Genomic DNA, 14,816 nt, shown 5'->3' with positions numbered 1-14,816 from the left:
TTACACGAGCGTTGCGTCGCCGCTGGGTCATGTACGCATGTTTGCTGACACTGGTCGGCCCGCACCCCGCAACGTTCCAACGACATAACCAATAAAACCAGCAAGAAATAAACCATTGCCTCGTTCTTTAAATCGTTCTTATTTTTGTGTTATTTCTCTCACTAAGTTTTCTCTCGCATCGAGCATTTGTCCCTCGCAAATATCATCGATTAATGACAACGGAAAGTATAGGTGCCGATTTTATGTCGCAAGAATATTTGAGACGATCACTTAGGCATTATCTAGTATTATTGTATTAAAGCGTAAGCCTTCTTATTACGTTTTCTATCGATTAACAGTAATAATTAGCACCTGTAGTTGCTCATATCGCACGAACGATATTCTCGCTGAGTACTTTATTACTAGAGATGTAGTTTAGTTTGATGCTGCGACTTTTAGTCAGGTCACGTTTGTAACAAATAAAATAATCAATTCCGTATTTCTGACTAATTCCATTTGATACAAGCGCGCAGATTGATGATGATGATAAAAAAGAAGGCGACCTGCTAACGGACTTTCATTTTCATCTATATTTCATGTCTGAAATCCGCAGTGCTCTGATATCGTCTGGTCGGACACCGTCCTTTTTCCTTATTATTATTCTGTAACACCATTCTGTAACACCAGATACAGATACAATGATGATTACGTGCGTTTTATAGTGGGCTTTGATACTTTTCACCGAAGAATAGTTCCAAGATCAAGTTACTTCCTGACAAGCAGCTACTAGCTTTTTATCTAGTTCCCGTTTAACTAAATTTTTCCGTTTGTTTCCATGCCGTGTATGCCTTTGCCGATAGAACCACGTGATGTTTTTGATAGATTTTTAGATCCGCACAGCATAATCATCTTAAATTTCGAAGTTTGCAATCAATTCTTTTAGCTGCGATTTAGATAATCGGCGCACCAGTAATGCGCTTATTCGATATAAAACATGCGAAGACACATGTATTTCCATGGTAATAGAAGTTTAAATGGGATCTCCCTGTTATGCCAGACCTGCCATATTATTGATTATTGGTCCTTATTTGGTTGTGCTGGATTCCGTTCAATCTACCAATGCCATAAATCAACCTAAAAACGATTCCTTTTGTGAGAGCAGCTTCATTCATTCATGCTTTATCTAATCCAGCTCGAAATATGCATAAAATATAGGTAACCAAATAAGTTGGGGTCTACTCAATTGTAGGCCCCAAAGGAGGCGACTTTTATTTTCATTTTCTAAATAAGGCTGGTTCCTTTGTTGGCCGATGCGGACATGTAGAAAAACAAGTCCCACACGTTGCAATTCGTTTCAGTAAAGCCTAAAAGTTCGTTTTATCGCGCAATAAAACAAAAAAATTTGCTGAAAAATATTTGCAATTTCTGCGACTTCTTCTATAACACGTCTCGAATCAGCTCATACGGTTCCAGTGAATTGCAGCGAGCCTGAACAATATACCCGTCCATCGAGATCATTTCGCATCTATTTCAGCGTACGAGACAAAAGCGCCGTCAGATTAGAAAAAAAAACAAAAATGCACTTCTCTTCTCATAATTCAAACATCCTTTATTCTACAGAGATATTATATACATGTACATATACTACAGTTGTAACAGTAACAATGAAAGGTAGTTATAGCATAGAACTCAATGGTTATAGTAACTATCACAGACAATAGTATTACCTAGAATCTAAAATGCCTTTCTGGAATTTGAGTAAGTCACCAGAAAGGTTTTTGTAAGTAATCATTACATCATCATGATTTTGTTTCTTACTTCGAGCAAGTTGAGCAAGTGGATATACAAATCTTATGTCTATAACGTCGAGCCCAAACTACTGATTGTCCCGGAAGGAGGTTGCTAAAATCATGCGTGCAGAAATGGAAAATTAAAGCGAAAAAAACACTTGAGAAAGTCAACACGTGTAAGAGTAACTAACATGAGAGGCAATTTACGCTTAGAAATAAAGCCAAGACACACACTCAAAAATATAAGTACACGTAGCGAGCTTGAGTGCAAGTATTTTGTATCCGGCTGTATCAGGGAATTTTACAGATTCTTTTTTCTTACGGGTTGAGGAATGTCAGGAGTGTTTAAACACGATTATGTACATACATGTATAAAGTACATACAATGTTGAAACGTAACGTTTATGTTTTAAGTTTTCATCGGAAGATCAACGAATCGTTAAGCCATTAACAAGACGACATTCATGACATTTTCAAAATCATGCATTGAGTAAAACATTTCTGTAAAAAAAAACTTCTCACATGAGGGAGGGTGCGTAACATTCAAAAATAAAATGGCGCCAAGGCCGATTTCTAATAATGAACTGATTAGTAACTTTTCGGAAGAAACTTTTCAAAGCATAGTTAGTTGTTGTAGCGTTTGACTTGAAATCCTGTGCTTTGGTCTGAGTTTTGTTTCGGTGCCAAATATAATAGCTATCAGTGTCAATACAATATTTGACACCATAATATATCCTATTTTATGAAAAACAAAATTTCTATATTCCTTCCTTATTTCCTATTCTTTTAGATTACTCTAAGCCATTGATCGAAGGTGCGGTCATTGCATTGATAGGAATTGTTTGATGCAAGTCGGTTAATGATACGATACTCATCAATTGGGAATATTGTATAGATTTCTAACTTTTAAATGGTACCCTGGGTGCAAACGTGGCATGTACATTTTTTCAATTTCTTACTGAAACGTAAATTTTCAAGCTCAATTTTATTGCTCAAATTTTTGAGGAACTGAGCATTGTTATACATCAAATTGCATCAATAGATAGATATATACGAAGTAATGTAAATCATCATAAAACTTACGCACGAAGTAAAAAAGAATGCAAATTACTTAAGTAGTAATATCTCTACATTAATAAATATATTTCCTGACGAGTATTAATCACAAATTTCCTATAAATAGGCTCAATCAACATCATTTTACCCGATTTGTTTTATCCGTTATTATGATTATTGCTACTTTTCCCCAATTCGAAATTTAAGCATTATTTTTAGATCTCAGTGGAATTGTTATATGAATAACGTTTGGGATGTCAGACGAAGGCTTGAAGACAAAACGCGCCTGCCAGCTCGAATCGGAACCGAGTTCAACCAATGAACGAGGCCCTCACGCGTCTGTCACCAATGGGACAAGGAGGTCGATAGTTGTGAGTTATACACGTATGACCAGTACCTGGTTCACAACTAGACAACGATCTAAACAATTCCAGCTAAAAAGAGAAAACGCGTTGTGGAAAATACGTAAATAACATATAGTGAATAGTAAAGTGCAGGTAACACGAAATCTTTACCTGTTCTTCCGATAATTGTATAGGTTTCTGGAACACAGTCCATAGTACACTTTCATAGCAGGGTGGCGTAGTCAACGAACCATGATAGAAATAGTAATGATTCAATTTTTCTGAAAAATATAAAGATAAAAGGATGAAGTTATTATCAGCGCAATTATTGAATTCGATATTATACTACGTTAAAATAATGATGGATCGCAACATATTCTCCCTTCTGATAAATCGATATCATGTTCTACCTGGAAGTAGTAGTTTTGGATCAAAAGAATCCATTTCCATTTTCTGACCGCTGAAAGTGACTTGCTGGATGTATTTTTCTAATTCTGTAAAAGCGGGATTTTCCTTTCCAACCTAAACCCAAACGTCAAGAAAAATATGCATCGTAAGTTCTTTAACAAATGTAGGTTTGATATGTGTAATCTTACACGTGGAATCTTCGGCTCATGAGATTGAGCAGATGATAAGGACGATTTTATATTCGTTTCATTTGTTTTTTTAGCGCTAGTGCGCTGTTAAATGATCTAATAATCATATAAACCCCATCAAAATCTGATTTACTGGTAAATATCCAATGATAAATGTGGCTACCTTGATAAAAACACCGAGAACAGCTAGACCATTTGGTGAATGCATCGCCTCTTCAACCGTCCTATACTGAGTTGTATTCCAATGAACCAAATGTAGCTGCAATAATGTCAGTCAATTCAGATGTATTGCGTATGCCCATCGAAAATAAGTTTTATCAATGCGACGTCTTGGGAAATTGGATCCAAGTGAATTTCCATCGCTTGAAATAATGTTCCAACATAATGTAATAATGACAAAAAACATTAATACATCAAATATGGCAGACTATTTTTTGAGTTCATGTGGTTAGTGAAATGAGTGGATATTTGATAGAACATTAAGTGGGAAAAACTGGATATGTTCATACATGTGGAAACATTGTTGACAATGTTCGATAAGAATGCTGATGTGTCACAACGGTAATTACTGCTTGGATTGACTAACCTCGGCCGCAAATCGTTTTCCATCTAATGTATGCTCCGAACCTTCTCCGTTATTTTGGCCCCAGTGAAAATGGAACTGTGCCAATTGGAATTTTCCGTACGGTTTTAAACCACCACCTACCAAACCTAACGGTGATTATAATCAAGCATGCATATTCATTGACTGCATAGTTGAACCATGGAATAGACATAATTTTTTTAAATTTCGTTTTGGAGTCTATTTAGTTTGCATATACTTACATGAGCCTTCACCATCTACCGATACCTGAGCGCCGCGTCCAGTGTTTTCAATGTAAAGACAATTTTGTGGAGCGTAATGAATGTTCATCTCGCCCAAGGACAAATCACAGTCGACGTTATTGGTCTTGATATCGATGGGACTTTGTCGATTACCGGCAGCGACTGGGTAGTGCGCTTTCCAAGTGTCCGGTCCTTTGAATAACAAATTAGTTTTATTTCACAATACACAAAAAATGAAAAAAATGACTGTACTTTCTATTTATGGAATAACAACCTCCCACCCCAGATTTTGAGACATGAATGATTATTTGCTAATCGTTTAGAATAATTGATTTTTTCTAATTTCCACATACGTAGTATCGTAAACGGAAGGGGTTCAGTAGGTAATTATCGAATCATTTTCTAATACGAAAAAAATTTAAAATCTATTGTAATAAAACAGAAGTGCTGACTGAATAATTCATGGGGAAATCATTTCCGTCGGTGCTCAATTATCTGCTCGTAATATATATCACTAATGAACTGATGAGATGTTTCCCATCCGTGAAAACCAGATATCATCAATTAATCTTGATGTCAACTTATAGGCAAATTGATATAGCACTGACGCCATATAACATACAATATTCGAATGATTGCTCTCAGCTTTTTGTCACAATTACTAGAACATCATTTCGTTAATGAATATGAATTAATATTTTAGTCAATTAGAACGCGATGTTCATTGAAATAATCATTTTTAAATTTACCATTCCATTCTGTGTATCCCCAATCCATTTTTGCTATCTTATCTACACTTTGGCTTCCGTTTACGACTGGTGATTCCTCTATAGAAAAGAAAATTCAGATAAAAATAACATTAGAGGAGAACGAGCAAACGTCGTAATGTGCGGATAATGAATATCTGTAATTCAGGATTCAGAATACGTCTAACAAGCCATCTTGAAATACACCACGGCTCCTAATTGCTCTTCAATAATCGAATAATCGCGCGGCTGGTAATGAGCGCCCGGTTTCCCCAATCGTATCAATTTGAGAAACTCTCCTAATGTTCTCCTTTATCTGGGGAAAAAACATTCTTTTCCAGCATTCCATTTAATTTTTTAAGTCGATTACAGGAGTAACGTGTGAATGTGGTGCATACAATGGCGTTATCTCTCCGAGTGAACAAGCAAAATGAGCCGCATCATAAAGTTAGATTTGCGACGCGTACTACATAAGAAATGTGCAAACACTCATCTCATCTTAACGCGCTCGCAAGAATCCAAGAAAATGGTGTGAGTTGTTTCGCAAACCAATCTATCATCGAAAGTACGTAATAATCGCTTATTAACTAAACTGCTGCCAGAAAATCATTCACGTAATTTTGTAATTTTGTATTTTCGTGCAATTTCTCATTCATTAAGTAAAAAAAACCGGAAAGCACTATACAAAAAAAATCCTAAGCATGGACCTAATGGATATAAACAACTTCATGTCTAATAAAATCATTTCAAAATAAATTATAATCAAAATTAATCAAAACAAAATTCGTACCTGTTTAAAAGCTATAACAGTGATTAAATTGCAGTTCGTTTCATAATCATTTCAATGAGAATGATTTTCAAATTAAAATCAAATGCCTTTCACTGCATCGTAGATTTTTTTGCATTAAGCTCAGTTCCAATTACCAATGTTAAATGTCTTTTAATCAAATTTGTCAATGAGAAACGCGTGAAAGTCACACAGTTCTACGTTTTACGGGAACGACAAACCATTGCCAAAAAAAAGAAACATCGATGATCGTCAACTGGCATCGTAATAATATATTACCCATTGCCTATCAGCCGATACGATCTATCTACGATTACGATGCGAAGAATAAAATATACACACGCATCAAAAGGAAATTAACTAATTAATTCATGCATTATATATGTGTACGCATCACACCAATCTACACTTCGGGTAACGGTATACTTTCAAACGTCAATATGTACTTATTATACGCTTATTCTAGGTGGAGTGTTGCGAAAGTCAATTTTGCGGACATGCTATTGAGCCGGAGAGTCCGTGGCCCACTGATGCATCGTGCTGGCGCTATGTATTTCATTTCAGTACTGTTTTAGAACCTGTGTTTGTTCGTTTCGGTGTTAGTCATTTGATGGCATATTTTTCATAATCCTCACAATAGAGTCAATTGTATTAACTCTATTGTAGGTCAATTGTATTAACTCCATTGTAGAAAAAGAATTTCAAAAGCAAAATTAGAAAAAGAATTTAAAAAATCTGTTTTATCTAAAAAAAATCAAAGGGTACTTGATCAAAAGGGGGCGCCAGCTGCGCCCTTGACAAGTAGGGTATAAATATCATATTAACAAGCCTTGTTCGTCATCGCGCATAGAATTCCACGTTGTGCCGTCTTAGTCCGTTCCGCGGGTTCAAACGTGCTTGTAAGCAGCGCGTTTATCGGCTTAAAGCACTACATTGGTCCTTGACCAAAAAGTCAAGAGCAGTACGTGTCCATGAAATATTAATGGAGTTTGCTAGTGCTGAAGCAAATTACTCTCAGAGCATCTATTTTTTACAGAAAACAATTCATCGTTACCATTTTAGTTGTTCCGCGCAAGTCTAGTGGAATAATTGCTTTTTCGTCAGCAATGATTAATAAGTTTTACGAAGGTAACCCGCAGTAACTGTTTAATTGATAACCGCATGTCGAACAAGATATTTACAATTTACATAATGCAAACGTCAGCGTAAAAAACACGAGTACGAAATAATGTTCCGTTTCTTTCGTGTTTACATTTTATGGGAACGCGAAAAAGGTAATTTATGAATAAAAAAACTTTCTCCAATTGACAAATAAAGCAAAACGTATTTCCATGTAATCATTTCAATGAGGTTATAGCTGCAGTTAGAAGCACGAAGACGGCGTCCTTTAGTCTAGTACCTAGCCGTTGTTCCTCAAACAACAACCCGTAACAACGACTGGTATTCACACTAGCCGTCCTTGAGCCACAGAAAAAAATACTTTAAATCGGCTCTCTCGACGACGATATACATCACCATACATCACATCATTACAGCTTACACTTCTATGATGACATCAAATTTCCGAAAACGGAAGCAAATTCAAGTAATAAGTAAACGAGATAAAAACTATTCTAACATATAAATCTTCTGTTCAGTAGAAGGCGACCAACTGTCAACCCTTTAGGTGACTTATAGGCCCAGCGGGCCGAGTGTCGAAATGTTCCTATTCAAAATTAATTCCAAATCAATATTGTAAAGACAAAACACGTTGATAAAGAATTCCTCTGTCTATCGGATGAAATATAAGTCGTCAAAAATAAGTTAGCAAGTCACAAATGAGGAAAAACTAACCTAAACCTTGTAGTAACTCAAAATCCAGCAACTTCAAAAGTTATTATACTCGATCCGTATACACGTGTATTATATTTGTTATCGGTATTATCATATAACACTTCCAGATAAATAATGTTTGAAGAGTTAGTAATACTGTATATCGCGTGAGGACGAAGTCTTCCAAATAATCACTAAGATACGAATAATAAGATGATGAAAAAAAAAACTGAAAAAGCACCTCGGAAATTTAAAGTTAAGTTGAGTTAAATTTGTCTGGATGATGTAATAACATAACTCAAAATATAGAACGTATTTTTTATGTAAAATCGAATTCACAACTATGGAACTGAACCGATAAAATCTTATAACCAATATCAAGAGACCCTGTTATAATTCCGTTATCAAGTTTTCTTGTCACTGAGAAAAATTTAAAGAAAACAAAATTCAAAAATTCGCATGAAAATTCGCATTTATTTAACTTACCTACTGAATAAAACGCGCAGCGATGTGTCTGAGAGCGCGCTGTATTTTACTCTGCAAATTCACAGGGGAGGTTCGCGCATAAACCTGGGAAATATTCGATATCTATGTGTATCAATAACTCTCGATACAATTCCAACAAACAATGGTTGGTAAACCACTCGATAACTTGAAATATGTCATGCCTTCCCTCTAAAAAAATTTGACAAAAAGACTTCCGCGTTCGAAATAGGATGTTATAATTCGAACATCAGAGCACGGACGTACCAGAGGGAGTGGGATTCGAATTGCTGATGACAGATGACGCCGAACATTTTTTTAATATCAGTCGGGCAACGTGTAATCCATGGAAAAAACTCAACCCATAAATTACATGTAGAGAATATACACCAGCATTGTTTTTTCATTTCATTTGATGATCTAAAGGTTTGGAAAATGATGAAAAGCGACTCGAATTGGTATTATTACAAAAATATTACATGCAAGTCAACGGAACAGTTTATTAACATCCATTTAGATAGAACATGTGGAAAACACTACAGAAATGGGGTTGATATCCTTTAAGACTTCAACTGCCTTTTGACTTGAAAGCTTTAATTGGCATTCGCTTCACTTGACATATGTATTGCGTTGTTGCATCATCATTTGTTTGAATTTCAGATGGGTATGGACATCTTTTAACGGCACATAAATACCCCCTACTAAGAATGATCGAGGTAGGGGTGAATAACATTTGTCATCGCCAAGCATCGAAATGCTTCGCACATGCACGCTCGATATCGATGATCGCAGCGGCTGTAGACGACATTATCTCCATGCGTGACGTCATTGCAACGGCTGTGATGAATAGTCCTAGTCAGAAGACAAGGCTGTATGATGTTGTTGAACCCGTGTACAATGGTATATAATCATATGATCCTAATGTGTATACTTAGATTAGAAGAATCAAATATATGACGAAGTTAGATATAAAATCTGAAATAAATCTCGACTGATCTCTTTTCTGGATCCTAGAACCCTCTAGGTTTTTTTTAACGGAACGCTTGTTGACATTTACAGCTCATGTATGTCAGTTCTAAGGTGTTCAAGTACTGAAAGAACGTTTCTTGACAGCACATCTTGACCTACACCAGGATCCTCGAGTTTCAATATGACCTAAACTGAAGTGTGAACTGGTTGACAAAAGTCATTAAACAATAGGACAGAGAAAATGTACACGAATTGAATTTTTACTTCGCGTAAAATATGGGGAAGGAATAGCCTAGTACCTAGCCGTCATTCCACAAACGGAACCGGTAACAACGACTGGTATTCAGACTAGGGGTAGGTACTACACAGTGAGCACTAACCTTGGCCAGAAGATCCATGCCCATTCATTTGTGGTATTTCCTCAGCATCCTCTTCACTGTCTAATACAAATCCATTTCCGATCATCTGGAATTCGATTGGCAATACAACAGTGTGCCACTGATCGATCCTACCCAATTACAGTCTGCTGATATACATGACCACATTTGAAACTTAGATGTACCGATGAAGTCTGAGAGATAAAACCCTTCCCAAAGATACAGGGATCACCAGCAGCGTCTATCTGTGTGCATGTGTAGTGTGTGGTAAAACTAATAGATCGTGTACTATACGTAGCACGTGTTGTTAATGCTTCACGATCAGACACGGGTATCCGCGTGCCTGATAAGCTTGCGTACATGCGGGTTTGTCAGCATCGTGTGATATAAAGAAAAACGATTAGTTGATTGATTTAATGTTTCCGTGACCTTTTGAGCCGAATAGGGCGGGAAATAGGAATAATAATGATCATTCGGAAACAAAAAAACAGACACCGAAGGAAGAGAATTTTAATTTTGGCACACATTCGAATGTCAGTTGTTATCATTGAAAATAGTTTCAACATGCCCAACTCGCTGCACAACTCCACTAATTAGTCAGCATGCACGGGAGTTTCCAAAACCTGAAAATGATAAGTATTGCCAATTCAAAAATACGATTCCATTATCAGACGGTGAGCCTCCAAGTGAGTAGTGTCTTGACCAAGCGAAGAGAGAGATAATAAAAACAAGTAATGGTTCCGTGCGGTTCTAATTGTTTGTTTGTTTGTTTTGGCTTTACGTCGCTTGGATCTTGGTTTCCCAAGACTAACCCTATTGGATTATTCATTTAACCTCACAACGGACGGCCTTTGAAGTGTTGCCCGCGCACACTGTAAGTAGCCAGCAGGACTCGAACCCACTTGTCACCCAGCACTGATAGTGGATGCGACATCACGCCTTATCTCACTGAGCTACTCTTGATTGTCAAATACTCGTCCGGCCAGATCGATGGGCTCAACCACAAGGAATCTGTTAGAAGGAATTTTTCAAATCTTTCTTAAAGGAAACTGCAAAATACGATACGTACGATACCATTGAACTTGTCACGCAAAACTAGCGTTTCAGTACAGCTATGCGGTCCGTTTCAATTTTATATTGCCTAATGAGCTACCCGAGTTCGCTGATGTACATTTCTACAATCTTGAGTGCGATGTAAACAAACAAACAACTGATGTCAATCGAATTTATTGCGTTTTAAACACCATTTCCCTGAGGGTCTTAATGGTTTCGTGGTACTATGATATCTTTGTCTGAGTATGGAAATATTTTCAGGTAAATTGTGGTTGTTACTTTCCATAAAAACGGGAATTCAGAGAGTTATATCCGGTTGTCAACAACACTGCAGAGTGCTGTGTGTAGCCTACTCGACTAACCCCGAGTAACCTACACGCGACTCAACTGACGTGTCTGCGTTTTACTACGACGGGAAACAGTCATGAACTCATATATTTAGTAGAATAATTTGATGATGTGCTTTCTTTTCATATATATTCTAGAAACGCCCTTTACTATTTACCCTTAACAGATGTGTGGCAGGCTATGATGAGTAGGCCTACCGTACCGGGTATGCATGTATTGAGTAACTTACCAGTAACTATTTTCTAGGTTGATTTTTTTCTGAAAATGACAATCAAAATGGTCCAGCGAATGAATACATTCAATCTGAATGAAGAAATCAATGAAATTATAGAATACATCAATAAAGTTGATGTTGTCAACAAGGCAGAGAATGAATTTATTTCCGAAGGCACGGTTGAGTCTAGTGAGACGGAAAAGGATTTAGGAGGCTTTTTACCAAAAGTTAATAAATCAAACAGCTTGACGACTTGTAAGAGTTTGAGTGAGCTGAAATTGGATGAATCAAATAGCGGTGTAAATATACAAGAAAAAGAGATCTACCACGAGGAAGTTGAAGTTTTACCACAGCTCAGCGAAAATAATGGGCTTACTGTAGGGGGGAAAGTGGAAACAACTGACACTGGTGGTCGGTTTTTAGGGGATATTGATGGTATGTACACGATAATCTAAATGTCCTTTCCTTTGATTTGCATAGAAATTATCTACTTCTGAAACTAAGACTAATTTATCATTTATAATGTGTGGTCCCTCTAGGCAAAAAGATCTTTCGATTTGTCTGTAGTTTATCCAGACAATCAGGTTATTATTTTTAATCCGTTTATCAATGACTCCTACTCGATATCCAGCTGTCAAAGTACAATTTGATAATCATAATTAAAGGGACTCATCGGATGTATTTTCGATCAAATAATATCGAACCCACCCGCGCTACAAGCCAACAAGAATCCAACGCTCCAATTGTAATTTTGTCATTTGTTTAGATTTAGATTTGAATCAGGAGCATAAACAGTGCCAACTTAGCCGTAAACGAAGCCGCCGAAAAAAGAGTACTCATCCTAGTAAATGGTCGAAGAAAATACGAAACAGCGCAAAACTACGTTCTAAATCAGCCGCATATAAAAACAATAAACAACAACAACCGCATTTGGACGAACGGCAATCGGAAATAATGATAAACTGCAAACCAATAAAAGCGATCGTTAGGGAAACCACGGATAAATCCGCTTCAAATAAATCTGTTCATCACTCGAATAAAAGTGCACCGCTAATTTCTTCTGTTAAAACGAACTCACTGGTAAGCGCGATTCACGCGTATGGTAAGCTACCAACTACGTCGATAAAATTACAAGTTAAAAATGTTCCCGCCGTCGTCGAGAAATGCAGCGTTTTTAAACCGGGTAGAATTAAACAGATTTTGCATAATGCGTATAATTCGTCGAAATTGCAATCTCCTGTTGTGAAAACCGGCACGACACCGATGGCGACATTAACGTCTCCGCTGTTGCTGAAACTAGTAAACTCCGATATCCTCAATGGCCCTCACAGTTCTGTTAAAGTCTATATGTCGGATAAACAATCCGGCGTCATCAACGTTTGCGGAATGGATCATCCATGTGCCCCGCCGTCTACGCCAACACCATGTAAGTTTTTCTATGAAAGAAAGATGAATGAACTTTTTACAATTCTATTTTTCAATTTTGTACCAAAGATGTTTTTGTTTCAAATCACAGTTATCAGTAAGAAGTATGAATACATTCCAAGTATGACAGATGTGAAGGTAATTAATAAACATGAATAAATAAATGCTTGTACACGTATCAGAAACTATTCACATGAGTAACTTGACGTATCAAACAACGTGACTGAGTGAGTTAGATGACTGATATCACATGAATGTTTGGAAGATTTTCTGCGGTTGTGGTTATCCAACATGAATTGGAGCGGTGTATTGTTTTTGTTATCCATTGGAATCAACCCATCAGCAAATTTGTTGTTCATACAAATATGTATGAACCGGTTTTCTTTTCATGCAACTCACTTCTAGTCAAAAGCTTTGCCTATACACAATACAAATATGTATTACCCCGGTACTGAAATTTCGTTTACCGATTTAGGGCCCGAGAACTAAGCTAACACATACTCATAGTACGAAGAGTTGGCTGTATGGTCGATGAAGTGATTTCTCTACTTTTAAAAATGATTTTTTTCTGTTATTTGGTAAATTCAAATCAAAGAAGCGACGACTTCAGATCGACTTAAATCGATGGAATTTATTTTTGCGAGGACATATCATAATGTCGTAGTGATGTTGTTATGGGTGGAGGTCAAAGTTGCGAAAATTATCGGAATTCACATCGCATATTTGTGAAGCCTGACGACAGTACGATAGTCGTTTCTCTGCTGGTTGAAAACGATGATCATTTAAACATCGTTTATGACGATAGCGGGGATTCTGTAAATAACGATCAGCCGCTGTTGAAGGAAAATATTAAGGTTGAAAGACGTGAAACAGTGAACGAATCAATTCAGCCTGAAATCTATTTGAATAAAGAAATACTGTTAACAGTTATTGCTCGAGAGGTAGTGATTATATACAGCTTTTTAGGAGATTGTTGTTAATGAACTTTTTGCTTTTTTAATGCCATCAGGTCAGAGCCTGGATTTTTGGAAGGGTAATCGCGAGGGGCACTCAGACTTGGCGAACGCCAAAAAGGTGTCTGAGGGTCAAATTTTTGGAAATTTTGTGGTTCTCTGTGGCTCGTTCATGATAAGATGAAAAACAAATGTTTCCTAAAAATTTGAGGGCGCTTGTCCACCGGGTCCTTCCTTGGATCCGCCCTTGCACAGAACTTTGAAAGGAACAGGAATAACGAAGATTCTTTTGCTGTTTTTTTTTCTGTATACCGGTACATGGCTCACCGATTCTTCGACGTCCCGTAACTGCATATGTATAGAATATTTTGATAGTTTTCGCTTGTTCCTGTAGGCACAGAGGTCGTTGAAAGCTAAACTAGAAAACATCGAGAAACAAGAAAAGAAAAAATTCCATAAACAAAAGGAGGAAAAGCTAAAATTGGAAAGTACCCAAGCGAAGGAACTCAGTCGACAACAAAGATTACGACAGCGACAAGAGGTAATTGATTGTAATTGCGAAAAGCATCGATGATCGAAGGCTTCTTTTTCATGATCCGAACATTCTCTCATGATTCTCTCATTTTCATTTTAGATATACGCACTAAATAAAGTAATGACTATATTGGAGAATGAACATTTTGAGAAATTCATAAGCGAACACGGGTTCAACGTTTGACGTGTGGATATATTGGATATATATATATATATATATATATATATATATATATATATATATATATATATATATATATATATATATATATATATATATATATATATATGATTTATTTTCAGTGATTTGTGATAATATTTTTTAGGAACTTCACTTGATGCCATTAAAGACATGATTTGTCTATCTGTTGATACTTCATCTCATAAAGAATTGACGATTAAACAAAAGTACATAAGTGATTTATGAAAAAGAAACTCAATGATTTTTCTCTCTTTTAGTTTACACTGTGATCTTTGGCGGCTTTTATATTTGTAATACCTGTGATAACATGGACGTATATATGA

The 14,816-nt window shown here is 36.5% G+C and overlaps 2 protein-coding genes across 4 annotated transcripts; one reads left to right on the top strand and one right to left on the bottom strand.

Annotated features, from left to right (window-relative positions):
• Positions 1 to 1,574: 1,574 nt before the first annotated feature.
• On the bottom strand, positions 1,575 to 10,097 carry LOC141901348 (carbonic anhydrase 2-like). 3 transcript variants are annotated; one of them, XM_074788538.1, is made up of 8 exons: positions 9,768 to 10,097; positions 5,340 to 5,417; positions 4,591 to 4,782; positions 4,352 to 4,476; positions 3,929 to 4,024; positions 3,580 to 3,691; positions 3,341 to 3,450; positions 1,575 to 3,259 (listed from the first exon to the last, which is right to left on the bottom strand). In XM_074788538.1, the coding sequence occupies exons 1-8, from the start codon at positions 9,850 to 9,852 to the stop codon at positions 3,137 to 3,139; spliced, it is 921 nt and encodes a 306-aa protein (XP_074644639.1). In that variant the 5' UTR covers positions 9,853 to 10,097; the 3' UTR covers positions 1,575 to 3,136. The 3 variants fall into 3 exon arrangements, with proteins under 3 accessions (XP_074644639.1, XP_074644640.1, XP_074644641.1); XM_074788539.1 differs by lacking the exon at positions 9,768 to 10,097 and adding an exon at positions 8,422 to 8,468; XM_074788540.1 differs by lacking the exon at positions 9,768 to 10,097 and adding an exon at positions 7,957 to 7,971.
• Positions 10,098 to 10,957: 860 nt separating this feature from the next.
• On the top strand, positions 10,958 to 14,493 carry LOC141902382 (uncharacterized). Its single transcript, XM_074790083.1, has 6 exons — positions 10,958 to 11,078; positions 11,412 to 11,814; positions 12,146 to 12,805; positions 12,896 to 12,942; positions 14,152 to 14,298; positions 14,392 to 14,493. Exons 2-6 carry the CDS (start codon positions 11,430 to 11,432, stop codon positions 14,473 to 14,475), a joined length of 1,323 nt encoding a protein of 440 aa, XP_074646184.1. The 5' UTR covers positions 10,958 to 11,078; positions 11,412 to 11,429; the 3' UTR covers positions 14,476 to 14,493.
• Positions 14,494 to 14,816: the final 323 nt, after the last annotated feature.

This window comes from Tubulanus polymorphus, chromosome 3 (genome assembly GCF_964204645.1).
Source record: "Tubulanus polymorphus chromosome 3, tnTubPoly1.2, whole genome shotgun sequence".
Taxonomy (NCBI): domain Eukaryota; kingdom Metazoa; phylum Nemertea; class Palaeonemertea; order Tubulaniformes; family Tubulanidae; genus Tubulanus; species Tubulanus polymorphus.
Note: the sequence above shows the minus strand (reverse complement) of the source record. Positions and strands in the feature narration are given on the sequence as shown.

Coding starts and splice junctions, on each gene's coding strand:
- LOC141902382 (XM_074790083.1), top strand. CDS start 11,430: ATGACAATCAAAATGGTCCAGCGAATGAATACATTCAATCTGAATGAA. Junction 12,943..14,151: donor CAAGTATGACAGATGTGAAG/GTAATTAATAAA, acceptor TTGTTCCTGTAG/GCACAGAGGTCGTTGAAAGC. Junction 14,299..14,391: donor GATTACGACAGCGACAAGAG/GTAATTGATTGT, acceptor TTTTCATTTTAG/ATATACGCACTAAATAAAGT.
- LOC141901348 (XM_074788538.1), bottom strand. CDS start 9,852: ATGATCGGAAATGGATTTGTATTAGACAGTGAAGAGGATGCTGAGGAA. Junction 3,692..3,928: donor TTCTCGGTGTTTTTATCAAG/GTAGCCACATTT, acceptor GTTTGGGTTTAG/GTTGGAAAGGAAAATCCCGC. Junction 3,260..3,340: donor TACAATTATCGGAAGAACAG/GTAAAGATTTCG, acceptor TTCTCTTTTTAG/CTGGAATTGTTTAGATCGTT.